Below are 26843 nucleotides of genomic sequence, written 5' to 3'. Positions count from 1 at the left end.
AGACCTGTGATTGGTGCAAATACTCCTTCATTTGCATAGGGACTTCCATGATTGGTGCTGGCACCCATGTCACACCCCCTTTCCGGCTATATAGGGAGACTGTTTGCCTCACTTTGTGAGTGAGACAGGAGGCACCTTCCTGTGTGCCCCTACATTCCCCCCAGGTGTTGTAACATTAGGCCCAAGGAAGACTTGCCAATGTTTAGATTTTCATCATTAGTAGAGTGGCTAAGCTGGTAACACAAAGGAAAGAGAAGTGGTGGCAGAGGCAGCAGCAGAGGTGGGAGTAGCCATAGATGTCCCAGCAGCAAAGCTGGCACCAGTGACCATGGTAGCAAGATCAGAGTCAACATTGTCAGCTGTGACATTGGCTCCAGCAGTGGCAGGAGCAGCTGTGGGGCTGGCGTTGGCTGCCATGATGGCAGGGCAGGCTGGTAGTGGCAGAAACAACAGTGGAGCTGGCCAAGCAGATCTAGTGGCTGCAGCAACAGTTGTAGCAACAGGGTTCCAATGTAGTGACAGCATAGACAGTGATAAAAGGCAGTAGCAGAGCCAGAAATGGCAGTAGCACCAGCAGTGTAGTGGTAATAGCTGCCATAGCAGTGACAACAGCTAAGATAAAAGCTACAGGGAACCAGAAAGAAGAGAGACTACTGACGGTGGTCACAGGAAGAGAGCTGTAACAACTTGCCACTGCTGTCCAAGTTCTGCAGGTCCTGACATGGCAGGGGTGAGAGTCATAACTCTTGTTTTGGGCTAAAGGATACTGACACCCAGGGAGCAAACAAGAGCTGTGACACTAGAGGGCACCACCTGCTGCTGGGTGAGGATTACAGAACCTGCCAGGGGTGGGGGAATTAGTGGCGGGTTCCTCCTCGCCTACCCACAATTCTATTCAGGTAGAGCAGAAGGACTCCAGCTGGCTGATTAGTAACATAATGACCCCTGCTTTGAGTCACTACTTCTTTTTTACTAACGGAGCAGTCTTATTTTCTAAAATCATAGGCTATCAGAAGCTTGGCTGTTTGAAATTATATGAACAAGAATGAAAGTTTTGCCTGGTGGGATCTAAGTCACTAAATGACAGAATTTACAATCCATGTGCAGAGATCCAGATAAAGAGTTTTGTTTTGTTTTTTGCGGTAGGATTTGAACTCAGGGCCTACACACTGAGCCACTCCACAGCCCTTTCTTGTGAAGGGTTTCTTTTGAGATAGGGTCTTGTGAACTATTTGCTCCGGCTGGCTTTGAGCCTCCATCCTCCTGATCTCTGCCTCCTGAGTAGCTAGGATTATAGGTGTGAGCTACTGATGCCCGGCCAGTTAAAATTTCTGAACATAATCCTCTATACTTTTTTCTTTTTTCAGTCCTGGGGCTTGAATTTAGGGCCTACATCTTGAGCCACTCCACCAGCCCCATTTTTTTGGGATTGGTATTTTCGAGATAGGGTCGCGAGAACTATTTGCATGGGCTGGCTTTCAACCTCGACCCTCCTGATCTCTGCCACCTAAATTGCTAGGATTATAGGCGTGAGCCAGACCTGCTGTTACCACTTTATACATGGCAATACCTTGCTTTGAGCCTATCAAAGTGTGGCTTCATTTGCTGGGTGCCGGTGTCTCACGCCTGTAATTCTAGCTACTTGGGAGGATTGAGATCAAGACGATCGTGGTTCGAGGCCAGCCCTGGCAAATAATTTGAGAGACTCCGATCTCCAAAATAACCAGAACAAAATGTACTGGAGGTGTGGTTCAAGTGGTAGAGCGCCTGCTTTGCAGGCATGAAGCCCTGAGTTCAAACCCCAGTCCCACCAAAAAAAAAAAAAAATGTTGCTTCATTTAAATTTCACCTAATCACCAGATGTGGTTGCCTGAGGCTGGGATAAGCAATGCTGGGCCCTGCTAATGGACATGCTGCAGAAGGCACAGGACACACTGTATGTGGTGCTGGAGCTGGCCATTGTCACACTGTCAGTGGCAGGCAGCGGGCACACTGAGCACTACAGATATCCAACAACTACTTCCTGCTGTCCTTGGCCGAGGCCACTATAGCAGCCCACACAGGTATAAAACCTTGGTCCCTGGGTCCTGAGCAAGAAAGGTCAGTGCTGTCCTTGGGGTCTTTGCTATTGGTTTCATGTTGACTTCATTCCTGGAACTGTAAAGACAGTGCCACCAACGACTGCCAGAGGAAGATCTCCCGCTGGAGGACGGTGTTGAGCAGTTCATCGTCAGCTCAACGTCAGGTGTGCTGAAGCTGCCTGCAGGCCACCATGAAAGTCTTGACGTAGCCCAGCCGCTTTGTGGCACTGGTGCAAGACATGCAGCTCATGGGGCCGCACTTGAGAATCGGTACTTCGCAAGGTGGCGGTTTTCACTTGATTGCAGATTAGTCTCCATATCTGTGCCGACTTGAACTGAGACTTTCCCTATACTTTACTTCTTTGGTGGTACTGCACTTTGAATTCAGGGTCTCACTCTTGCTAGGCAGGCTCTCTATCACTTGAGCCACCCCTCCAGCCCTAGACCTCTATACTTTAGACAGATGTCAAGAGTGGGACAAGGCAGGACACGGCCCAGCTTGCTCTCAGTGTGGCCCATGACCTAGGCTGCAGGCTCCTCCACGAGACGCCACAATCTCTCAATAAACAAATGGACTGGGCAGGGCTGGCTAATTCTCCACTGTGACTTTTCCCCTACAGGTGCGCCGGCTGCCTCTCTGGAGCACTGCCCTGCAGTCTCCATATATATGGCTGATATGTACGTGCTATTAGTAGGCTCCAGGGGTTGACAATTATATTTTTGGCTCTGTGTGGCTGTTCTTACTGTGTGGATGATGCTGACAGCTTGGATGGATTCTGAAAGACTGTTTTGTTTTCAAGAGTCTGTCTCCACGTTACAGTAGAAAATGACAGATATTATTTTACTGTGGAACACTATAAACTATTATAATGCAAATATTTTAAAACTTAGGGGCAATGGTAAAATAAATTTGGCTGTACCAAAAATATCTACTTGTTCCTAGGAAGGTAGCCAGGTAAAGTATAATTTTTCAATCAAGAAACTGTCATTTCAGCTGGGAGCTAGTGGCTCACTCTTGAAACCCTAGCTACTCAAGAGGCAGAGGTCAGGAAGATTGTGGTTCGAGGCCAGTCTGGGCAAATAGTTCATGAGATTCCATCTCCAAAATAACCAGAGCAAGTGGCCTGGAGATGTGGTTCAAGTGGTAGAGCACATGCTTTGCAAGTGTGAAGCCCTGAGTTCAAACTCCAGTACCGCCACCAAAAAAAAAAAAAAAAAAGCAACTGCTATTTTAATTTAGGGAAATGATATTTTCGTAAGTAAGTTCTTAAGTAGAATTATCAACTCTGTTCTTTTCCATGTACAGAAAACTACCCTAAAGGAAGAACTGGAGAAATGGGATCCATCTTCTACCAGATTCCCACTTCTAGAAAGATGTAGTGTATTTATTTTTGCAGTACTGGAATTTGAACTCAGGACCTCACACTTGCTAGGCAGGTGCTACCACCTGAGTCATTCAGCCAGCCCTGTTTTGTGTTGAGTGTTTTGAGATAGGGTCTCGTGAGGTATTTTCCGGGCTGGCTTCGAAACTCGATCCTCCTGATCTCTGCTGCCTGAGTAACTAGGATTATAGGTTACTCACCTATAATCCACCTGTGCCCAGCCTCCTCCTCTTCCTTGTCCTTCGTTCTCCTGTTACAGTGCTAGAGCTCAGACCCAGGTCCTCACACACGCTGGCAGGCACTCTACCACTGAACTGCATCCCCAGCCCTCCCTAACATCTCTTGAAATCAAACACACTTCAACTTGAGGGTTTAACTTCCTTGTGAAGGACCCTCTTGCCACTTCACCCCACTCCACTTCTGCCGTAAATCATCTACTGAAGATATTTGTATTCCTCTTACTCACATAACTTTGACCTGACTTCTTGAATAATATGGGGTCATTTTCACCCTTTTGCCCATTTCAAAGCATTTTTCACATTAGCCAATCTGGATGATGCTTGTCCCTGCAAGTTCCTCCCCTGGGGAGAAGGCGGTGCACTTTCTTTCTGCCCCATCCCAAATACTGTTTTCCTTTTAAAGTAACAGTCTACAGGGCGTGCTTGTGGCGTTTGGGCACATTAGTAGGGCTACGGTGGAATGTTGGCATCCCCCTTAAACTCTGTCTGCTGGAACCTAATCCCCAATGACAGTAGTAAGAGGTGGGACCTTTCAGAAGTGATTAAGTCACAAAGGCTCCAACGTCTTGGATGGGGTTAGTGCCTTTATAAAAAGGCTTAAGGGCAGACAAAGGTATCTCACGCCTGTAATCCTAGCTAATAGGGAGAATGATATCAGAGGATCACAGTTCAAAGCCAGCCCCAGCAAACAGTTCTAGAGACCCCATTTCCAAAATAGGCAGAGTAAAATAGACTGGAGGTGTGGCTCAAGTGATAGAGCACCTGCTTTGCAAGCACAAAGCCCTGAGTTCAACCCCAGTCCCAGGATAAATAAACAAACAAACAAATAAATAAATAAATAAAATAGGTTTAAGGCCTCACAGCACTTGGGAGGCTGAGGCAGGATGGTTTTAAATTAGAGGTCAATGGAGGCTATGTAGCAAAACCCTGTCTCAAAAAAAAAAAAGAGGCTGGAAGAGGCTCCCTGGCCTTCTCCACCCAAAGAAGGCACAGAGGAAAAGCACTGTTTGCAAGCAGAGAGCACGCCCTCTCCAGACACTGAATCTGCTAGTGCCCTGATCCTAGGCTTCCCAGCCCAGAACTGTGAGCAATGAACCTCTGTTGTTTATAAATTATCCTTTAAGGTATGTTATTATAGTAGCCCAAGCAAATGAAGATAACCACAGATGAATTCACTTTCCCCAGACTCTGGATGTTTTTAGCCATTTCACATTTTTTTAAACTATTTACTTTTTAGATATTAATTATAATCTTTGGTGGGAAATTGGTTATGGACATAAACAACTAATTAATAAGAAGCATAAAAATAACTGCAGAGCTGAGCATGGTGGTACATGCTTGTAATCCCCGCACTTAGCAGGCTGAGGCAGGACAACTGTGAGTTCAAGACCAGTCTGGACTACATAGTAAGACCTCATCTCAACAACAACAGCAACAACAAAAGCCCTGCTAATTGTCTCAAGATGGTTGTTTCTTTTTTGAGCCTGGATCTCAACATGTTACCCAGGCTGGCCTTGAACTCTTAGGCTCAAAAGACTCTCTAGCTTCAGCCTCCTGAATACCTGGAACCAATGGCAAAGTAGTCTGCATACCCAGCTCTAGTGAGTTTTAAAAATTGTGGCAAAATATAGGTTACACAAAAGTTGTCTCTTTTTTTGTGTGTGGTACTGGGACTTGAACTTAGGATCTTCACCTTGCGGCACTCCACCAGCAGCTTTTTCCGTGGTGGTTTTTCGAGATAGGGTCTCACGGAACTATTTGCCTGGGCTGGCTTCAAACTGCGATCATCCTGATCTCTGCCTCCTGAGTAGCTAGGATTATAGGCGGAGCCACTGGCGCCCAGCTCAAAAGTTGTCATTTTAACCTTTCATGGTACTGGGGTTTGACCTGAGGGTCGCTCACTTGCTAGGCAGGTGCTTTTACCACTTGAGCCACTCCATCAGCCCTTTTTTTGTGATGGATTTTTTCTTGATAGGGTCTTAAGAATTATTTGCCTGGGGCTGGTTTTGAACCACTATCCTCCTGATCTCTGCCTCATGAGGATTACAGGCGTGAATCACCAGCACCCTGCTACAATTTCATTCTTTCTTATGGCAGAATTATATTCCACTGTATGTATAGCATCCTATTTTCTTTATCAATTCAGCTGTTGATGGACACTGCTTCTACTTTGTGAGTAACGCTGCTGTGACTGTGTGCACGCGCACGTCTGTTCAAGTCTCTGCCTTGGATCCTGTGGGTGTACACCTAGGAATGGAATCACTGGCTCATGTGACTGCTATCTGTTTACCCTTTAAGAAGCTTCCAGTTCTCCAGTTAGCTGTACCAGGATACATTTCCACCAGCAATGAATGAGTGTCCATTGGTGGTGGTACAATTATTATTATTATTATTTAGAGACGGCCTCACTACATACCTGGGATTTTTTTTTTTTTTTGCGGAACTGGGATTTTTTTTTAATTCATGCTTGGTAGGCAGGCACTCTACCACTTGAGCCACACCATCAGCCCTTTTTGTTTTACTGATGTTTTGACTAGGGTGGTGAATTTCTACTGACGTGGCCTGGACCACAAACCTCCTATTTATGCCTGTCGGTAGCTGGGATAACAGATGCATGCCACCGTGCCTAGTTTTTTTGTTGAGATTTTGAAATTCATTATTCACTAATTTTTTTTGCCCCAGCTGGCCTGGAACTGCAATCCACCCAATTTCTGCCTCCTGAGTAGCTGGGATTACAGATGTAAGCCACAGTGGTTGGCCTGGGAGTCCTTTTTTTCTTTTTCTTTTTAAATTGTAGCCACACAACTGGGCATGAGAACACACATCTGTAATCCCAGAGATGAAGAAAGGAGGATGGTGAGTTTGAGTTTGATGTCAGACTGGGCTACATAGCAAGTTCAAAGCCAGCTGAGCAATATAGTGAGACCCCGATTCAAACAGCAACAATAAAAGTCAATGGACCGTAGATGTATGGATTGATTTCCGGGTCTCAACTCTATTCTGCGAGTACCACGCTGTGCTGACTAAACTCTGTTTTGAACAATTACACTTGCTGCCTGGAGATGCTTAGGTTTCAAACTTACACCTAGGCTGGTGGCTCACACCTGTAATCCTAGCTACTCAGGAGGCATAGATCAGGAGGATCACAGTTCGAACCCAGCCCAGGCAAATAGTTCCTGAGACCCTATCGTAAAAAAAAAAAAAAAATCATATTAAAAAGCGCTGGTGGAGTGGCTCAAGGTGTAGGCCCTGAGTTCAAGCCCCAGTACCACCAAAAAAAAAAAAAAAAGTACATTAGGTCCCCAAATTATGATGTAATTTTTTATATTTAATGAATCATATTTTTGTTACATAAATTGAACAGCATATTAAATGTAAAAAAAGTAGAAACTTGCCTTCACGTTATCTAAAATTTCATTTGAAGTGAACTGTGTAACACAGTCTTTCATATTCTAAAGGTAGAGACATTTTTATTCAAAGTCAATCACTTCTTTGTCATATGCTATTCAAAAATGACAAAATTATTTCCAATTTCCTGGGAACATTTTGTGAGTCAAAAAGGATTATGAAGCCTACCCCCAACACAACCCCTCCCCTGAGAGTAGCAGCTTGCTCACCTCATAGTCAGGCAGGGCCCTGTTAATACAGCCTCTGTGCCCAAGTCATCCATGCCCTTCTCCTGGGCATGCCTTCTGGAGAGTGTCACAACCCACAGCAGTAGTTCTTCAACAGACAAGCCAGGCCTGGGCTGCTGCTAGAGGTGCAGAGATAACTGGATCAGGCTTTGTCCCAAGGGAACCCCTCAGAGCATAGCATGGTGTGATGACTGGTGGTAGAGAATACATAGCGCTGTGGGGGCCCAGGCTGGTGTCAAGAAGCCTTAACTCAGTGCAAGGGCAGAGAAGAGAAGCGATCTTGGAGTTGATGGACGAATAGAGCCCATTGAACTGAAGAGGTGTTCCAGCATCAGGAAAAGCCAGTGCAAAGGCCATGAGTATCCAAGATGGTAACATGTTGGGGACTGAGCCCAGGTCATTGGGGCTCCAAAGCATAGCTGACCTGGGGTATCATTGGCCCCATTTCTGTAAGAACCTCCACAGACCTGTTACCTCCAGGGTCTGGAGGACTGCCCACCATTGCCCATTTTTTTTCTCCTATTTTCTGAGAATGGCTAGGTGGGCATAATTCACTGAAAGCAAGGCCTGGTGGGCCTTCCCCAGCATGCGGAAGGGAGACGGGTCCAGTGGATCTTTCCTTTCATTCCCCACCCTGTCTGAGTCCACTGAGCTCTTGACAGGCACCTTGCTAGAGTTTTATCACCGTTCCCTGCAAACCCATGATTCACTGTCAAGTGTACCCACAAGAGATGTCCTCTACTCCTCCAGAGGCCGCCCAAATGAGGGAACTGTTAGGCCTTGAGCCAGGATATTGGGCTGCGGGCCAGCTCAGCCACCCACTCCAGGCAGCCTGAGGCAAGCAAGCCGCTTCTGTCTTCAGGACCAGGGGTTTTCCAGACAAAAATCGGCTGCATCCCTTTACTCTTAGGAACCTAGATTTTATGCAACCAACTGAGTCCCCAAACCTTCCTCTCTTATGGGTGGGTCTGCTTCCTGTCCCCAACCAGCTCCGATTTTTTTTGGAGGGGTGGGGTGGGGGTAGGGGGAGGCTGGGCTTGAACTCAGGGCCTCGCACATGCTAGGCAAGCGCTGTACCTCTGAGCCACACCCCAGCCCTCGCTGGGAATTTTTATGTCGTGGAACTTCTGCACTTGTTCTTCCCACGGCCTAGAGTCTTTTTTTCCTCCTCTCTCTGGCCCACTCCTAGTTGATCCCTCGCCAACCAACTCAACGCCACTGTCTCGGGAAAGCGGGGCCTCTTCGCAGCAGCCTCTTCCGCCTCCGTGCTTCTGTCACGCTGTGGGTGCGGTGCCGGGGCCCGCACGTCCGGGCTTGGAGCGCAGCCTGTCCCCGGGCGGGGTGAGGGTCCCCTAGGTTTGAACTGGGTCGGGCCGCGGCGGGTTAAGGAAGGCGGGCCCTGGAGGCCGCGCCTCCGGAGCGCACCAACACGCCAGGGGGAGGTGTCCCCCGGCCTCCGACCCCGCTCCCCGCTCATTACCCCTGACGGCAACAGAAGCCTCCTCTGGAGTAAAAGTTTTGGTGGGGCCGCCGCGGCGTGGACCCGGAGGCGGCTCCCCGCTACATCTGTGTCCAGCGCTGTCCCCTTCGCGTGCCCCTAGTACCACCTGGGGATTCCCCGTCGCTGCCATGACGTCACGGAGTCCCGCGCGGCCCCTCCCCGCCCGACCACGCCTTCCCGGGCGGGAGGTGAGCGGCTCGCGGGCGGGACACAGCGGCCATGGCCGGGCCCGGCGCCCCCTGCGCCCCCGCCGCCCGCTGGAAGCGCCACATTGTGCGGCAGCTGCGGCAGCGGGATCGTACGCAAAAAGCACTCTTCCTGGAGCTGGTGCCGGCCTGTGAGTGCGCCCCTGGGGCTTAGAAGATGGCCACGGAGGAGACGGGGCCCGAGGCGCGGGGAGAGGGTTTGTCCCGCTTGTCTGACTTGTGACCCAAGTACACCAGCGCCTTCTCGCTTCCGAGGCCTTGTGCCTTGAACCGCTTCCGACCGGCCAGATTCCTGCCCCTACCAACCGATGCTTTGCTTAGAACCCCCTCCTCTACCCCTCAAAGCTGAGCTCTGCCTTCCACAAGCTGGGCATCCTCGACACAAGTCGTCCCCCAATATTAGTTTTTCAGGATCTCTTGTGCCTCCCTCTCGGGCAGCCCCCAGAGTAGGGCCTTGTCAGTTCATTTGGTGCCTGTATACCAGTGAAGGCAGGCAGGCAGGCAGGCGTGTCCAGAGCAGCCACCTAGCCGATCCAAGGAAGTAGTGAAACTCTGAACCTCAGGCCCTGCCACCGATAGGTGAGTCTGGCGCAGGCTCATGGAGCACCTCTGTGCCCTGCAGAGCCCAGCTTAGGGAGATGGTTTCATCCAGGAAAGTCGCTTTGTCTCATACAGTTCTTCCTGGGCAGCTGGTCAGGCGAGGGAGTGGCAGTTCAAGACCGGATAAATAGGTGTGCAGCTGTGTGTAGGGCCTCTGGTTACCTGAGATTGTATGTTTGGGGTTGAAAGTTTAACCACCCTCCCTTCTTCACTGGGGCAAGGTTTGATGCATGCCCACAACCAAATCTGCTCTTATCCTGGGAAGTTTCTTTGCAGCCTTCCAGGGGTTGGTCCTCTCTGTTCAGGCTTAAAACCCTCCACCTCCAGGCAGCCTGCTTCTCCACTGCTGACGGATGGTGAACTATGCAAGTTTGAGGGAAAAGTCACTCCTCCCAACCCCACTCTGGGATCTGCAAGTCTGAGGGCCCGGAGAGACTCCGGAGGACTGAAACCCAAGAGACTATTCAGATAACAGACATCACTGTAGTTTGGGCAGTTTGTGTCTCTAAGCCGCAACTTTCTTACCTGTAAATCAGGCATAATGGGACCTTGTTTAGATTTCTTGTGGGTAGGGGGTGGGGAGGTAGCAGCAGTGGTGCACATTGGGGGCTCTGGTGAGGTTTTGTGTGAGAACTAGGTCAGACTCAGGGACCTCAGGCAAGGTGACAGGCAGAGCACCCTGTAAGGGAAGGGGTGAGGAGGTAGGCCTGGGTTTACCACCCCCCAGTCTGCCCTGGAACTGGTAAGAAAAGAGGAAGTGACTGTGGATGGGGGTAGGGGGTATTCCAGGGTTAAACCACCAAATTTAAGATCTGTTGGATAACTGCTCAAAGACTTTCTATTCTGACCTGGGGGACTGTACTCTGGGGAAGTTAGGATTACTTTATTGCAAAATTACAGCCCTTGGAGGGGAAGTGAATTGCTGAAGGCCATAGGCAGGTGGAGTTTTTGTTTCTTATGCTTTGGAGCCAGGCCCTGCCCAGGGCAGGGATGAATCCACCCCAGGCTTCTTGCTTCCCTCAGGACCGCCAGCAGATCCTGTCCCCAACAGTAGTGGTCCTTCTTTCCCTGGGAGAACAGGCCCTCTTCTGGGTGGGCCTGGGGGCCAATGCTGTGAAGAGGACCCTCAGGCAAGGGGCAGAGCCCAGCTCCCAGTAGCTTCCTCATTCCTAGTGTTCTTGGGCACCTGCAGTCCTCCAGCCAGAGGTAACTTGTATGCTAGGGGTCTGCTGGAGAGTGTCTGCCTCAGGCTCACCCTCTTACACCCCAGATAACAGTCTCCTGGAGAAGGCTGAGCTGCTGGCTAAGTTCTCAGAGAAGCTGCAGCGAGGGCCAAACGATGTCATCTCCACCATCCACCAGAGCTCCTGGTGAGTTTATGCATCAATGGTCACAAGGGGCTGCTTGTGCCTGGTCCAGCCCACACTGCCTATGCTGGGTTCATTCTTGCCAGCTGCTTAGAATCTGCTTTCTCCCACCCTTCTCTCTGCATTTGCCCATCTTCCCCTCTCGATCTCACAATCCTGTCTTTCCCTTCTCAGTCTTTTTCCATCTCCCTGTCTTCCCTGATGCCTACAGAAAGGGTCTTGCTACCTATTCCAAAGAGGGAATGACAACAAGAGCCAGGAGTGGGTTGGGACCAGAATTAGCAGGTGCTTTTTTTTTTTTTTGAGATTGGGTTTCACTGTGTAGCCCAGGCCGGCCTCAAACCCATGATCCTCCTGCCTCTGCCTCTCAGTGCTGGGATTACAGGTGTGTACTACACCCAGCTGGCAGGTATTTCTTTAGGAGAGTCTTTGGCCAGGGAACCCAATGTCTGAGAATTCCTAGAGCCCAGGGGTAATGGACAGCTCATTTCTGAGACTTGCTCTTTCTTTGGCTTCCACCTTCCCCAGGAGAAAGTTAATGGCTCTTCAGACTTTTCATGGGGGTACCCATGGAGGGGCCTTTGGGCACTGAAGTGAGTGGAGGGCCCATGAGCACCACTCTCTGATTGGTTGGCAGGGAGGAGTCAGGGCTCGATTCAGACCAAGTCTCATCACCAGCCACCCTGAGGGTGAAGTGGCAGGAGGAGAAGGAGGGTCTCCAGCTGGTCTGTGGTGAGGTAAGCTGGACCTGGTTTGAGAATGGGGCAGGGCCAGAATCCAGAATACTGGGGCAGGGGGATATGGTCAAGGAAGCTAGCAGGTGAGTGGTACCCAGTTTACTGCCTTCCCTGAGTCCACTGCTGCAGGCATTGAGTGACCCCCTGGTGTGTATTGGGCTCTGACTTGAAGCTAGGAAGGGGGTCAGAATGCCCTTGAGAGCCCAAGATGAAGTGGCTCCAACAGTGGCTAGAGAAAGGGAGGTGTGTAGGGCCTGGCAGCCTGTTCCCACTTCCAGATTGTTTAGCCTGCCCATTCTTCACCCCTTGCCCAGCCAAACCCAGGGCCAGCACCAGGTGATGCTCAGTATACACCTGCAGACTGAGGTTGATGTAGTCTATGGGCAGATGTGGTCCCTTCACCTGTCCCCTCCCTTTAAGATGAGGTGTTCTTGGAGTGTGGGTAGGCTCACTGGCTCCCACAACCTTAGGGATTTTCTTTTTTGCTGACTCCCAGACCCATCTCCAGTGCAGCCTTCTCCTCTGAGCTCTGGACTCTCTTGCTCAGCTGCTTCTTGGACATCACCTCTAAAATCACCATCTCCTCCATACTATGGAGGAGAACCACATTGACGTTGACTTCCTGTGGGCACAGGGCTAAGTATGATCTCTGTTAATTCTCCTCAGCTTTAAACTTGCTGAAGAGGAAACTGAGGCTTAGATTGAGCCTGGATTTGAACCTCCATCCACACAGATCCACTTTCTGTGATCTCCACTCTTTCTTTTTTTTTTTTGTGGTACTGGGGTTTGAACTCAGGGGCTGAGCCAATCCATCAGCCCTTTTTTTGTGTTGGGTATTTTTGAGATAGGGTCTCAACAGCTATTTGCCCAAGCTGGCCTCAAACAGATCCTCCTGATTTCTGCTTCCTGAGCAGCTAGGATTACAGACGTGAGTGAGCCACTGGTGCCCAGTGGTCTCCACTCAATTTTTTCAGTAACTATTTTTTGACAATTGCTATATCCAAAGAAATGGGAAGTGTAAGCCGAAAACAAGACCCCAGGGAGTTTCCATGGGAGGTGACTGAAGGGCCAGTAAGTACAGATCTAATTAAGGCAGGCCAAGTCACCTGCCAATATAAGAGTAGGGTTGGGTTATGAGTGCATTGGAGAGCCTCTCCTCCAGAGGCACTGTTGTGGTTGCAACTTGACAATGATGTGACATCATGTGTAGACTTGTGTCACCAACAGGATATGGCACTATTTCATCACCACAAGATCCCCTTCTTGCTACCCATTTTTAGTGACACTCCCTCCCCCCAACATCCCTAGCTCCTGGCAACCACTAATCTGTTTTCTACTTCTAACCATTTGGATTTTGAGAAGTATAAAAAAAAAAATACCCAATGGCATAACATAAATGAAAGCAAATGACAGGTGAGGAAGTTGAGGCGGTGGCTGGATTGCAGAGTGATTATGAATTGGGCCAACTAAAAAAGTAGGTGCCCACTTGCATGTGCACATCCCTTCCCAGGCCCCACACAGGGAGCTGTGCCAAGGCAAGTGGGCAGCTCCAACCTGGCTCCTCAATCCACCCTCATCAGGCCCCTGTGACAAAGAGCCAGGACAGGTTAGCAAAAAAAGTCCCCAGTGTCAGTGATTTTCTGGGCTAGAGGCCCTGAGTCTGTGGTTCTCACATTTCTTGCTACACTGGTGGGCACAGCTTTGCCTTGGGGTCCATCTCTCCCACTTTCACCAAAATGAAAGAGTTGGGCTTCATCCCTGTGGCCTCCCCAGCCCCTTTGTTCTCAGTTGCAGGAATGCTCAGAGGCAGGGGTCCAGAGATGACCCTTACCCCACTCCTGGCTCTGTCCAGGCAGCTCCGGGATTTAGTCTGGGCCTTGTATTCCAATTAGCCCTGTGTGCTTCTGCTGAGACCTGTGCTTGGGCAGGCCAGCAGTCAGGGTGGCACAGGAAGTCAGTAATTGGAGAGGTGTACAGAAGAGCTCACATCCTTGAACCTGTCCTGTAAACAATGAAGCATAATGCAGTTAGGTGGGCTGGGCTCATATATCATTTCTGTCACTCAGCTGTGTGACTTTGGGCAAGACATTCATCCTCTCTGTCGATGTTCTTATCTGTAAAACGAGAATGGCAGTGCTTCCCTTTGGTGCTAAAAGAGTTACTACGTGTACGGTGCTCAGAACAAAGCATTGCACATGTAAATGCTACATAAGCGTTTGCCATTGTTTGAAATATTCCTTGTAATAGTTCTGGGTTGTCCTGCAAGGTAAGCGCCCCCATCTCATTTTACAGGTGAGGAAACTGAGCAGATTCCTTTTGCTCAGAGGTTAAATAACTATCCCTGCGTCACAGAAAAGTGGCATCTCTAGGATTAAAACCGTGGGGTCAGACTCCAGATCCTAGGATCTTTCATTGTTCCAGGAAGTAGCAGTGCATCCATAAAAGATCGCACACTCGTCTAAGCCTCAGCTTGTCAGAAAGGGAGCAGCCGGTGGGGTGGCAGGCTCGGTGCCCAGCAGCCTCTTCTGCCCAAGAGGCTGGAGTGGGCCATACAAAGGCATCCAGGCCCACCTGCCCCTACCTTCTACCCCCCCCCCTCCTCCAGATGGCCTACCAGGTGGTGGAGAAGAACGCAGCCCTGGGCACCCTGCAGTCGGAGCTGGAGGAGCGGCAAGGCAGGTGAGACGTGGGCTGGGCTAGCGGGACTGTTCCCACCGCTGGGAAGCTCGGAGTCATCTCTATTCTAGGATGGAGAATATCCTGGGCCCAAGGGCTTTCCCCATGTCCCCACACTTCCCCTAGGCCGTGTGGTTGGGATCAGAGGACGAGAACAGGGTGAAGGCTTGGCTGGACATCCGGCTTACCACCTGCCTGGCCGCGTGGCCATGGGGAAGTCTAGCTGGACTTTGAGGCTTGGGGCCTACCGCTCGCTCTCCCGACCCTCTAGGCTGGCAGCTCTGGAGGCTCGCGTGGCGCAGCTGCAGGAGACGCGCAGGCAGCAGGCCCTACAGGTGGAGGAGCGACGGGCGCAGAACGCCGCGCAGCACGCAGCCTATGAGGCGCTGCGCGCGCACGCCGAGCACCGGGAGGCGGAACTGCGCAGGCTCCAGGAGGAGGCGCGCGACCTGCTGGAGCGGCTCGTGCAGCGCAAGGCGCGCGCCGCCGCCGAGCGCAACCTGCGCAATGAGCGCCGGGAGCGGTGAGGGAGCAGGGCTCCGCCCCCTGCAAGGAGGAATTTGGCTTTGCGGTGGTCAGAAGAGTGGGGGCCGAGACCTCCCCTTGGGGACCTGAAGCCGGGTCCGCCCCCCTTCTGAAGGCCGGACGTCTCGCTCCAACCTGGGTGCAAGGTGTCGCGTCCCGCCCTTAAGATGGTTTTCTCCCCAACAGGGCCAACCAGGCGCGGGTGTCCCAGGAGCTGAAGAAGGTTGCCAAGCGGACTGTGAGCATCAGCGAGTAAGAGTGGGAAGGGACCGGATCTGACCCTGCTATCCCTCCGCCCCTGCGGTCCCTCCGGCCCCACCCCCCACCTGTATATCGAAGTGCACTTGTGCACAGCTGCAGCTCGGGCCCCTCATAGGATACAGGCAGAGTTGTGTGGTCATAGAAGCCATCACGAGTGCCCTCTGGGCACCTCATCATTAGAAATTCAGGTCATCACCGTGTTGGATGCTAGGGCAGGGAGGGGCTGACCTGGTCCTTTGGTCTTCATTTCCTCTCCTAGGAGCTCAAACACTCCAGGCGATGGGATCAGGGAGGGGAAGGAGACTGTGGCCGTGGGCAGTGAGTCGGCATTCCTGGAGAGTGAGGGTTGTGAGAAATGGAAGAGGCCCTTCAGGTGAGGACCCAGGTGGCTGTCCAGAGCTCTGAGTTGGGTTCCACCCCAGAGGCTGTTACAGCCTTCCTCTAGGATCTTGGGGCCAGCTCTGGCGAGGGTGGGTGGACTTGGGGAGAGGCCCTGGGGTACAGTCCAAAGACTGATCTGACCTCCAGTACCTGGAGCCGGTTGGTGTCAGTGTGCCCTGACTTCTTTCCTTACCAAGACCAGAACGCTGAGGGTGGGGCATAAGTCATGGGAATAGGTGTCACCAAGCAGGAAACTGGTCAAGGCTGAGGCTGTGTGTGTCCACGTGGGGACGCAGGCACATGTGTGTACATTTGGTGAGCTTACCTGAGAGTGTGGATGAACGAATATGTGTAGAGTGTGCTCACACCGTGGAGAGAAGGACTTGAATCCTTTGGTATCCCTCCACTCAGTCCCCCATGTCTTGATTTGCCTGTCATTGAGGCTGCCCCTCCCAGCCCCATTCCTCAGTCTTTCCTTGTAGCTCTTGGTGTCCAGGCCCTGGGACAGTGAAGGAACCTTGGGGAGGGTCATGAGGGGCTGGTCCCCAAAGTTCTTGGCAGCCCCATTGGGCCATCTAAAACCTTTCTTGGGCATTTCTGGGGCTGCTCAGCAGGCCACTGCCCCAGTGTTGTGCTCTCCCAGCTTGGGAGCACCGTCCTCCCCCTGTCCCATAGACCTTGGCTCAGCCTCTTAGGAGCTTTTGTTGGTGAACACTTGGCTGGTGAGGAAGTTCTTACCATCATGGTGGAGATTTGGGGAGATGTTCACCGCCAAGTCCCTCCACCTTCCTGGGTTAGTCTGGGTCACACTCCTCCTAGTCTTCAAGGAGTCAGTTCTTATTTCAGGCTTGAGAGGTCATGAGCCTCCAGGCCTCGAGCCAAGTGTAGGGATAAACAACTGCTGTTTGCACACCCACTGGTCATTCCCTTAGCGTGTCTTTCCCTTCTGCCCCAGGTCTGCCTCAGCCACCTCTCTGACACTGTCCCGCTGTGTGGATGTGGTGAAGGGGCTGCTGGAGTAAGTGTGTGTGCACATGTGTGTGAAGGGCTCAGGCCTGTTGGAGCCCCTGTCAGGCTTCCTGAGCCCAGGCTTGGTCTGTGTATGTAGCTCTGTCTGTTCATCTATGTGGTGCCTGATGTCTTGTGTGTGAGTCTCTGTTTGGCCCCTGAGACAGTAGCCCAACTCCTGCCCAACTACCTCCCAGGCTTACCTTGAGCCACTCCACCAGCCCTTTTTTGTGATGGTTTTTTTGAGATAGGGTCTCGTGAACTATTTGCCTGGGCTAGCCTTGAACTGTGATCCTCCTGATCTCTGCCTCCTGAGTAGCTAGGATTACAGGCGTGAGCCACCAGCTCCTGTTCTCATTGAAGGTCTTCTCAGGAACCCAAGAGCTCCATTCTGTGCTGGATGGGAACTCTGAATTCCTTTGGGAAGTGAGGCTCAGGACTGGCTAAGATTTGTTGAGTCACAGAGCCAAACAGTGGCAAGGTCAGGACTGAAACCCCAGTCCTGAGATTTCTCTATTCCCACCAACCCTGCCCCACTGCTGTGCTGTCTTTGTGAACTGCTCCCTCCCCCCTAAGCTCCACAGGGATCAGGCTGGGTTGGGGAACCTGCTCACACTCTACCTTAGGGTCATGTTCTGCCACCTGCTATGTCTGCTTCCTATTGTTGCTGCCTCAGGGGAGCTTGGAGCACTCATGTCAGAAGGTCCTGCTGAATTCCTTCTGACACCCCTACTCCTGCAGTTTCAAGAAGAGGAGAGGTCACTCAATTGGAGGTGCCCCCGAGCAGCGATATCAAAGCATCCCTGTGTGCGTGGCTGCCCGACTTCCTACCCATGCTCGGGATGTCTTGGTAAGGGAGGAGGTGGGCCATGTGTGTGGGGTAGTGATTTGGAAATGCAGATACCAGGGGTGGCCTGCTCAGGCCAGGGAAGCAAGGCCGAGCCTGAGCAGGAGCAGGAGTTTGCCTTCACAGCCTGTGGTGGGAGCCACGCAGGCATTTTTCAATGGGGCATGGGCTGGAGAGGGAGACAGCAGGTTGGGAGGGTAGGCTGCCCTGCAGGGCGTATGGTGTGGCACAGTGGAGAGGCTGCTTCAGGGGTCTGGGAAGAGCTGAGGAGACCTGCTGGTGCCAAGGTTGAAACTCAACGTTTGGACAGAGACCCGGGTAAGGATACCAAGCTAGCAAGCCAGTGAGAGCCAATGTGTGGACACAAAAGAGGCACTCATGGGGCAGACTGGAGTACTAATGTCCTCTTTCCCCACAGGATGCCCACCTCTCTGAGATCAATGCTGTTTGTTTTGGCCCCAACAGCAGCCTTGTGGCCACTGGTGGGGCTGATCGTCTTATCCATCTTTGGAATGTCGTGGGAGGTAGGGACCCTCCCTGGAGGCCAACCCAGTGCTTTCTCTGCAGACCCCATCCTCAGCTTGCTCCTGGGTGGGCCAAGGTCTTGAATGTCTTTGTGCTTCCCACCTGGAGTATTCCTGTGGGCAGTGGCTAGAGAACTCCTTGGCTCTGCTTGCTGCTCTGAAGAAGCATATGCAGCATCTGGGGTCCAGGCCTGCGGGGTGGGGAGGGCTGAGCTTAGATGGTCCCTGTGGGGAAGGTGAGGTCCAGTATCATGAGTTCTTACAGGGTCAGGCCTTGGAATAGCAAGTCCCTGGGACCACCAGGCCATCTCCTTTTCTAGCATCACTTGAGCCCCTAAAGCTCAGTGAGGTGACCTGGGGGAGTAGCTGAGTGCTAGAACACTTGCCTAGCATGTGAAAGCCCTGGGTTTGATCCCCAGCACTGAAAAAATAAAAACAAAAACAAACAATGGTGAGGAGACAAACACAGACTGTCTACTTTGTCCCGAGTTCTATACTCTGTAGGGGTGAGTTGGGGACTCTGCAACTCCTGGAGGCTTCCTAGAAGAGGCAGGTTTCCAGCTGGCCTGGTTCTACCTGCTATGTGACCTAGGGACAGTCCCTCCTCTCTGGTCCTCTCTATCCCTGTCTGTAAATGGTCTAGCTGCCACCTACCAGCAGTGGCACCTCTACCAGAAGTGAGTGGGCACTATCGGTTAGAGAAGGTGCAGCTTCTGGCCCAGGCCCAGGAGAGACCCAGCAATTCTGCCCTCTAACTCAGGAGAGACTGACCTCTCTACTCGTCTCAGTTCTGCTATTTCATGAGATTGGTGACCTCATTTTATCTGTTCCTTTCCCTGCTCCCCCCAGGTCGCCTAAAGGCCAACCAGACCCTTGAGGGAGCTGGTGGCAGCATCACTAGTGTGGACTTTGACCCCTCGGTGAGAACAATCAACACACTGGGTGGTTGGGGACCTGGGACCTGAGGGCACATCATGAGTGCCCTAGAAGTGAGTCCTTTGGCTGCTACACATACCCTCCTCCCTGGGCTTGAGGCTTCCTTGCTGTCCTTGGTGACCTGGGCACGAGAAGCTCTGAGGCAGTCTGCGCCACAGCTCTCTGGCCTAGAGATGTTGCTTCTGCCTGGCACAGACCCAGACCCTCCCCACTCATCTTTCCAGGGCGCTCAGGTTTTGGCATCTACTTACAACCAGGCCGCCCAGCTCTGGAACGTGGGGGAAGCACAGTCCAAGGTGAGGCCTTGACTGGGAGGCCAGGGATCAGGCCTCAGGACTGGGGAGGGGCGGCTATTATGGGGTCTTGGCCACGCCCTTGATCATATCTGGTATGGGGGGCAGGAGACACTGTCTGGACACAAGGACAAGGTAACAGCTGCCAAATTCAAGCTAACGAAGCACCAGGCGGTGACTGGGAGCCGAGACCGGACAGTGAAGGAATGGGACCTCGGCCGCGCCTACTGTGAGCCCCACTAGCCCCAGGCTCAGGGGATCTCGTCACACTCTGGGATTCATTTCCATTGGGGGGATGAAACCCCCATAGACCCTTCTGTCCCCCTCACTGGTGCTCTGCCAGGTTTCTTGGTAACCTTGGCTTTCAGGCAGGTAAAGAAGAGGTGGACTGGGCCCTGGGTTGGGAAGACCTGGGTTCCAGTCTTGGGAAGACATTGTCCCCTCTGGACCTCAGTGACTCCACATGTCCAATGGGCTGGCTCCCGACAACTTTCTGAGACCCTGGGCTCTGCCCCTTGGTCCCCAGGTTCCAGGACCATCAACGTCGTTTCCTACTGTAATGACGTGGTATGTGGGGACCACATCATCATTAGTGGCCACAATGACCAGAAGATCCGGTTCTGGGACAGCAGGTGACAGGCATGGGCTGCCTGGGGGGTGGGGGAGGGGTTGTAGAAACCTGGGTCAGGGCCTTGGAGTTCTTGTTCCTTTCTTTGGCCATGGCAGGGAAGGTTGTGGTGGTATTTTGGGAAGTGAGGCCAAGGAGCTGGCACCATTGGCTGATGACCTCTGCTGGGCACAGTCCTTTGAGACTCAGCCTTCCTGGGATGCTACATCACCTTAGTGGCTCTCAGCCCAGCATTGACTGTGCTTGTACCCTTACAGCCAAGACGAAAACAAGCACCTTTTGCATTTCATTAACACTTTTTAATCAAAAGCAAAAAAACCTTTTTAGTTGCTTTTTAAACCAAAGAGCCCAGCATTGGTGTGAGTGGTTTAAAAAGTATGGCTCAAGTGGTAGAGTGCCTGCCTAGCAACAGGACTAAGCCTTGAGTTCAAACCCTAGTACCCCCAATATTAAACAAACAAAAAGAAAACATAGCCAGAGCCACTGTTGGGCCTGCCCAGGCTCACACTTGCTGATCTGGTCTGCATGATTGACTTTTGAGACCTTTCCTTCTCTTCTGTTTTTAAGCTAGACTTTTCCCTATTTCTACTCCAGGGCTTATTTTAGTGATCTAAGGGTGTCCAGGACTCTGAAGTCAGTCTGCCGTAGTGCTGTGATGGAGGGATTGGCTGTAGTCGGGAGGAGGGAGAGTGGTCACTGTTGCTTCAGCCTCAGTGATCCAGGCCCTGGGAAAGCAGGTGCACCCAGCCCCTTGTGGGAGTGGCCTGGGGGTACAGGGGCAGTTCCTCACCCATCTTTGTTCCTGCTCCTCAGGGGACCCCGCTGTACCCAGATCATCCCTGTGCAGGGCCGGGTCACCTCCCTGAGCCTCAGCCATGACCAGCTGCATCTGCTCAGCTGTTCTCGTGATGATACACTCAAGATCATCGACCTGCGTGTTTTCAATATCCGCCAGGTGTTCAGGTACCAGCCTGGGGCAACTGGGTCTGCCTTCTCCTGTGTGAGGCCCTGTGGGGCCCTCCTTGACTGGCCTCTAGACCAGGACCTGCTGAAGTACCTGACTGCTTGACCAAGAGAAGACACTCTTGAAGTTCCTGGCTGGGGACAGGACTGGCACCCACCTCCATTCTGACCCCAGCTCTGTCTGTCCTCAGGGCTGATGGCTTCAAGTGTGGTTCTGACTGGACCAAAGCCGTGTTCAGGTGTGTTCATAAGAATGTGCCTGTGCCCATCTGGTTCTTGTTTGTGTGTCCTCATCTCTGAGCCTCTTTCTCATGCTCTGCTGTGGCCATTGCAGCCCTGACAGAAGCTATGCACTGGCAGGCTCCTGGGACGGAGCCCTTTACATCTGGGATGTAGACACTGGGAAGCTGGAGAGCAGCCTTCGGGGGCCCCACTGGTGAGCATGGTTACCACCTGCCTGCCCTGGCCCTAGTCCTGCCAAGCTGATAACAGGTTCTGACATGCCCCAAACCATCCACCTGCACCCTTGACCATTCTCACCACAGCCCTGGGAGCCCATTTAACAGATAAGGAAACGGGTTTAGAAAGGCACCTCGGGCTTTCCAGGTCCAATAGTGAGGGGCAGAGCCAGGCTGCAGACCCATTCTCGCTGACCCCTCCCCCCCCACACTCCCCCCACCCTGCCCCAAAACCTGTCCCTCTTTCTCCTCAGTGCTGCTGTCAATGCTGTGGCCTGGTGCTTCTCTGGGAGCCATGTGGTGAGCGTGGACCAGAGCAGGAAGGTTGTGCTCTGGCACTAGGGCCATGATACCCTCCCTTGGCTGGAGCTCTGGTCTGAAGGCTTAAACAGCTTCCCTCTAGTCCACAGGGTTCCAGAGTCAGCAGGGGTAGGGATGGAGGGCCTCCAGGTTTAAGGGGGAGGAAGGCCTGGCAGGACCTGGCCTGTTGGTTTAAGTGCAAACGTGGGTTGGTGGGATTGTAGTTGTTTTTGTTATCTTTGTCTCCTTACTTCCTGTCCTTAAAGTGGAAAAAAACAAAATTATATTTAAATTGTGTCGGTTGTTTCTTTACAGCATTTGGGGGAATAAGGAGACCTTTGGGCTGGGGGCTTGGCCCCCTCCCCTCTGTACAGAACTGGGGCTGAGTAGTGCAGTGTCTGCCCTATCAGGAAAATGGGCTGTTCGAGTCTAACCATAGAACAGCATGAAGAAAGGCCCAGAGGCAGCAAAAAGCAACAACTCTTGGGAATATGACCCTTGGTCCAACCTAATCCTGAGGCCAAACCAACACAGCGGGCTCTCTTGCTCAGGAACTCAGGATAGACTATGCCTGAGGAGGGACAGGGGGGTAAGCTAGGGATCCTGGCAGAAAGGATCCTAACAAACCAGAGGCATACCAGAGTAGTTGATACACCAGAGCTGCCTTTAGATTAGGGCCTGTTCTTTCCCCAAAGGCAGAGCCAGGACAGGGGAGGGCAACGGGGGCCAGGCCTGAGCTTGTGACTTCATTCACAGTGACACCAAATTTAATCCACACAATGAGCTTCTGAGTAGGAGGCAGAGCCAATTGAGCCTGGTACCTGGCACTTCCTTCTCCAATTTAGGGCCAGGCACAGGCCTGTGGAGACAAGTGTTGGTCAAATGGTAAAACCTGCACTGCTGGCTCCCAGATCACTTAACCCGGCCTGGTCTGGCAGGCCCCTCCGCTCTGGCTGTTATCCTCCTCTGTGTGGCCTGTGCTTCTCAGCACCAGATCATGGGACTGCTGTGCCATACACTCCATCCCTGGTGCCACTGTAGGCCACCTTCCAGACTGGCTCTCCCCTGGCTAGTAGTTCCCTCCTTGCCACAGTGGCTTTCTAAGGTGTCATGGTCACATGACCAACCCCTTGAAGTTCCTCTGCTGCCTTCAGAGAAATATACCACCTTTTGGGTGCCACCGTAAGCCTGCATCTGCCTTCCCTTGCTATTGTGGATGTGCTTGACACATGCTTTTCTCTTGGCTCTTGAAGGAGGCTAGGATGGGAACACACTATTCTCCCTGGGATCAGGCCTGGCTCAGAGGAGCTTCAGGAAATGTTTACTGAGTGGTTAAATTCTTTTTCAGGGACTCAATTCTAAGGTTCTAGGAGTCCAACATTCTTCCAATCTTAAGCCCTCTTAGGTCTGCCCCAGTCCTCCTGCCCTGACTCCTAATGGCCACCAGGGGTCACCAGCCAGTTTCCTGAGGCCTGCCTCCCTCCAGGGACTGGTGGCTGGAAGGACCAACAATCCTAGTGGATCATTAGGATATGTCAGCTCTGATTTGTACTCTGCTCTTGGCAGCTTCATTTGTGAAGGAGGTGCCATTTCTTCTATCAATGGAAAAAATGAGCTTTTTGGCATTGATATAATTCTTGGCAGCTTACGCCAGTAACATAGCAAACAGAGCAAGAATCTAGGAGGAAACTCAACAGGTTGTGTCAAGTTGTAGGATTTCAGGACAAATTTCAATTCTCTGCCTAAAATTTATGTCATTCAAGATCATACAGCTAGTGACACAAATGGATTGTGACTGCATCATACTCTTTTTCAACAAAATGTGACACTTCAGGCTCCCCGCTGGGTGGCTATAGGACTCCTCCCCTAGTGGTCCATGAGGGAGGATGTGATTCTAGCTTTGTGTCTAACCTGGCTCCCTCTCTGCATCTTCACTCTTCCATTCTGAACCGAGTGTGGAGAGTTAGTGTGTCTTGAAGTGAGGGACATGCAGGGACAGAGGAGTAAAAAATGTGAATCCTGGGAGATTCCATGTGGGGCAAGTCCCTTCTATTAAGTGTTTCTGTTGTACTTCACAGGATTGTAGTGACACTGTGCTTAGATGACCCAGGCAATGATGTGACCCACCCCTGGGGACAGCAGCTGCTTTGCTCCCCTGAATGATTCCTTCTACCTCTTGGGGACAAATGTGGCCACATATGTGGGGTGGTGTTGTCTCTTCTCAGTAGGGTTGTGTTAGTATGCTTCACGGAGGAAGAAGAGCCGAGGCGGAGTGGCCTGAAAGGCTTGCTCCCCTGGGCCTTTTCACCAGAGGGGCAAGAACAGAGTCCATGCTGAAAGCCCCTCCAGACTTACCTGGGTCACTGCTCTGGTAAACTTACTGGATTTAGTACTCAGGTGTTGAGGCACTGCCTCAGTTTGGGGTCCTACTCAAAGCTGGAATGGCCTGTGCCCTTGCTGTGCATGGACTACAGCTCACAGAGTGGGCAAGAGCTTGCTCAGGGTCACACAGCACAACTGGGTAAGGACTCAGACCTCTGATTCTTTTTGGGTGAAAATGGATTCAGGTTCTGCATAGTGGCTGGTTGGTGTTCTTGAGATCTAGGTTCAGTCTGTCTCTTGAAATATCTTGAGCAAGGCAGTGGCATCCAGGTTCTATGTCACCATTTGTAAAACTTTCAGACCCAAAGCTCTGTGCCCCCTAGAAGTGACACAGCTCTCCTAGGGGCTATTCTGTAGGTGTGAGTGCCACTGCCTGTCCAAACTCAGGCTTTAGTGAGCCTGACGCCTCAAGAAGAAATGACAAAAGCCCTTATTCTGGGACCCCACTGCCCCTTGGTCATCACCCAAGCCTGACTTGAATCTGTCTATTTTATTTTATTTTATTTTTGTGGGGGTTGTGGATGGGTCTGAACTCAGGGTTTTGCTCTGCTTATTTTGGTGATGGGGTTTTTGTGAACTATTTGCCTGGGCTGGCTTGAACTGTGATCCTCCTGATCTCAGCCTCCCAAATAGCTAGGATTACAGGCATAAGCCCTGGTAACTAGCTAGGAATCTTAGGCTTCCTGTTTTTGTTTTTGTTTCTTTTTGTGGTACTGGAGTTTGAATTCAGAGCCTCATGCTTACTAGGCCAGTGCTCTTCCATTTGAGCCTCTTCATCACCACACCCCTCCTTTTTTTTTTTTGTAATACCGGGTTTGAACTGAGGCCTATACCTTGAGCTACTCTGCTAGCCTTTTTTTTTTTTTTTTTTGCAGTACAGGGGTTTGAACTCAAGACCTACACATTGAGCTACACTGCTAGTCCTCTTTTGTGTTGAGTTGTTTTGAGACAGGGTCACTCAAACTATTTGCCCAGGCTGGCTTCAAACCATGATCCTCCTGAACTCTGCCTCCTGAGTAGCTAGGATTACAGTCATAAGCCACCGGCGCCTGGCAAGATGACACTTTAATATCTACTTTTCCTTTCTCCTTTTTTTTTGGGTGGAACTGGGGTTTGAACTCAGGGCTTTGCACTTACAAAGCAGGTACTCTACCAGTAGAGCCACACCGCCAGTCCAGCTTTGTTTTCTTTCTTTCCCTTTTTTTATTTTTTGGGCTTCACATTACTAGGTAGGCACTCTACTGCTTAAGCCACCCTGTGGTGGTTTTTTTCGTGATAGGGTCTCCTGAACTATTTGCTTGGGTTGGCTTCAAACCACTATCCTCCTGATCTGTCTCCTGAGTAGCTAGGATTACAGGTGTGCACCACCAGTGCCCAGCATGGTCTGGAACTGTTGGTCTTCCTCCCTCAGCCTTCCAAGTGCTAGAATTACAGGCATGCACCACTAAGTCTAGCAAGAAACAACTTTTTTTTTTTTTTGGTGGTACTGGGGTTTGAACTCATGGCTCACCCTTGCTAGGCAGGTGCTCTACCACTTGAGCACTCTGCCAGTCCTTTTTATGTTGGGTCTCTTTAAGATAGGGTCTCTTGAACTATTTGCCTGGGCTGTCTTTGAACCCATGATCCTCCTGATCTCCACCTCCTGAGTAGCTAGGATTACAGGCATGAGTCATCAGTGCCTGGCAAGAAACAACTTTTTTTTTTCCCCACTTATTTATTTTTTATTTTTATTTTTTTATTGTGCTGGGGGTACACTGTGGCATTTACAAAAGTTCTTACAATTTATCAAATATATCATACTTGAATTCACCCCCTCCACTATTCTCCTTTAAGAAACAACCTCTTAACAAATGAAATAAATGCAAAGATTCAGAGCAGACAGATTTTGTCATAAGGCCACTTAGAGATGGCTGGGCAGTAAATGGAACCAAACCCAAAAGCTGTGGCTGTGCTCCTTGGGCAGTGAGTGACTAGCCTGGCATGGCACTGTGACTAGGGTATGAGATCTGCTTTGTCCCAGGGGATGAGTCCAGTGACTTGAATTTTCTTTTCAATGTCTTAGCATCCCAAGAAGTTCATATATGCCTGTTCTTAAATACTGTGACCTTTGTGTGATGTTCTCATGTAAAGAGTACATCTAGAATAACCGAACTGAACCAGAACAAGAGTTGGATAACCTTGGAAGTCACCTCATTCCATTCCCTTTAGAGTTGGCAGCTTGAGGGGAGAGGTGATTCATTAAGTAATGGCAGGGCTAAAGTCAGATGACTTGGTCTCTGGCTTGTGGATGTGGGCTGGGGTGGTGAGCTCAAAGATGAAGGGACCCAGATGATATGCTGTAATTCTGTTGCTGGACTGCATAGTTCCTGTGACGAAGGAGGCCAGCATTTAGCTATTACATTTGGTTGGGCAACTAGCTAAACTCTGCTCCTGGTTACACACTAGGCTTCATTAGACTTGAATGTGAACAGCTTTCACTGCAAGGAAGGCAGATGAAAATATTTTGTGTTTTGACAGTTCTTCCTAGATTTATGGCTTGGCACTTCATACACAGTTCTTCCCACAGGCCTCATGATACCCGAGCGTTACTGGGTGGCTAGAAGAATATCAAGGATCCCAGTTCTGATGTTGAGGACCCTGAAGGCGGAAGAGATGATGGTTTGTGGAGATGACCCTGTGCTACACACTTCCTATGTCCTTTCTGGACCTGTAGCCTTCTTCTTAGGTTCAGATGACAACACTGAGGATCAATCTCCATGGCTGTCAAGTAGCACAGCCAGGATTTAAACCAGACATTCTAACTCCCAAGTCCATGTTGTTGTTTCATACTTTGTTGGTGGAAATATAAATGAATGCAATTCTTTTGGAGACCAATTTGACAAAAATCTAACAAAAATAAACACACATACCTGA

At 51.1% G+C, this 26843-nt stretch overlaps 1 protein-coding gene and 1 long non-coding RNA gene across 6 annotated transcripts in view; one reads left to right on the top strand and one right to left on the bottom strand.

The window, feature by feature from the left end:
• The window catches only part of LOC141425782 (uncharacterized), an 18594-nt gene extending 3894 nt beyond the window's left edge, over window positions 1–14700 (bottom strand). The window contains exons 1-2 of the long non-coding RNA XR_012450871.1: window positions 14363–14700; window positions 7320–13750 (exon numbers count right to left, since the gene is read on the bottom strand). This is a non-coding gene — a long non-coding RNA (uncharacterized lncRNA). The remainder of the gene's footprint in view (window positions 1–7319; window positions 13751–14362) is intronic.
• Atg16l2 (autophagy related 16 like 2) lies at window positions 9041–26843 on the top strand. Of its 5 annotated transcripts, none has more exons than XM_020163915.2 (18): window positions 9041–9175; window positions 10915–11014; window positions 11649–11748; window positions 14354–14427; window positions 14696–14947; window positions 15136–15201; window positions 15470–15583; window positions 16547–16609; window positions 17341–17449; window positions 17865–17970; window positions 18820–18890; window positions 19131–19202; window positions 19308–19428; window positions 19726–19831; window positions 20641–20790; window positions 20982–21029; window positions 21125–21226; window positions 26497–26843. In XM_020163915.2, exons 1-18 carry the CDS (start codon window positions 9058–9060, stop codon window positions 26528–26530), a joined length of 1806 nt encoding a protein of 601 aa, XP_020019504.2. In that variant the 5' UTR covers window positions 9041–9057; the 3' UTR covers window positions 26531–26843. The 5 variants fall into 5 exon arrangements, with proteins under 5 accessions (XP_020019504.2, XP_020019503.2, XP_073939775.1 ...); XM_020163914.2 differs by lacking the exon at window positions 26497–26843 and adding an exon at window positions 21503–21834; XM_074083674.1 differs by lacking the exons at window positions 16547–16609; window positions 26497–26843 and adding an exon at window positions 21503–21834.

This window comes from Castor canadensis, chromosome 1 (genome assembly GCF_047511655.1).
Source record: "Castor canadensis chromosome 1, mCasCan1.hap1v2, whole genome shotgun sequence".
Taxonomy (NCBI): Eukaryota; Metazoa; Chordata; class Mammalia; order Rodentia; family Castoridae; genus Castor; species Castor canadensis.
This window is presented reverse-complemented; position numbering and strand designations above follow the sequence as displayed.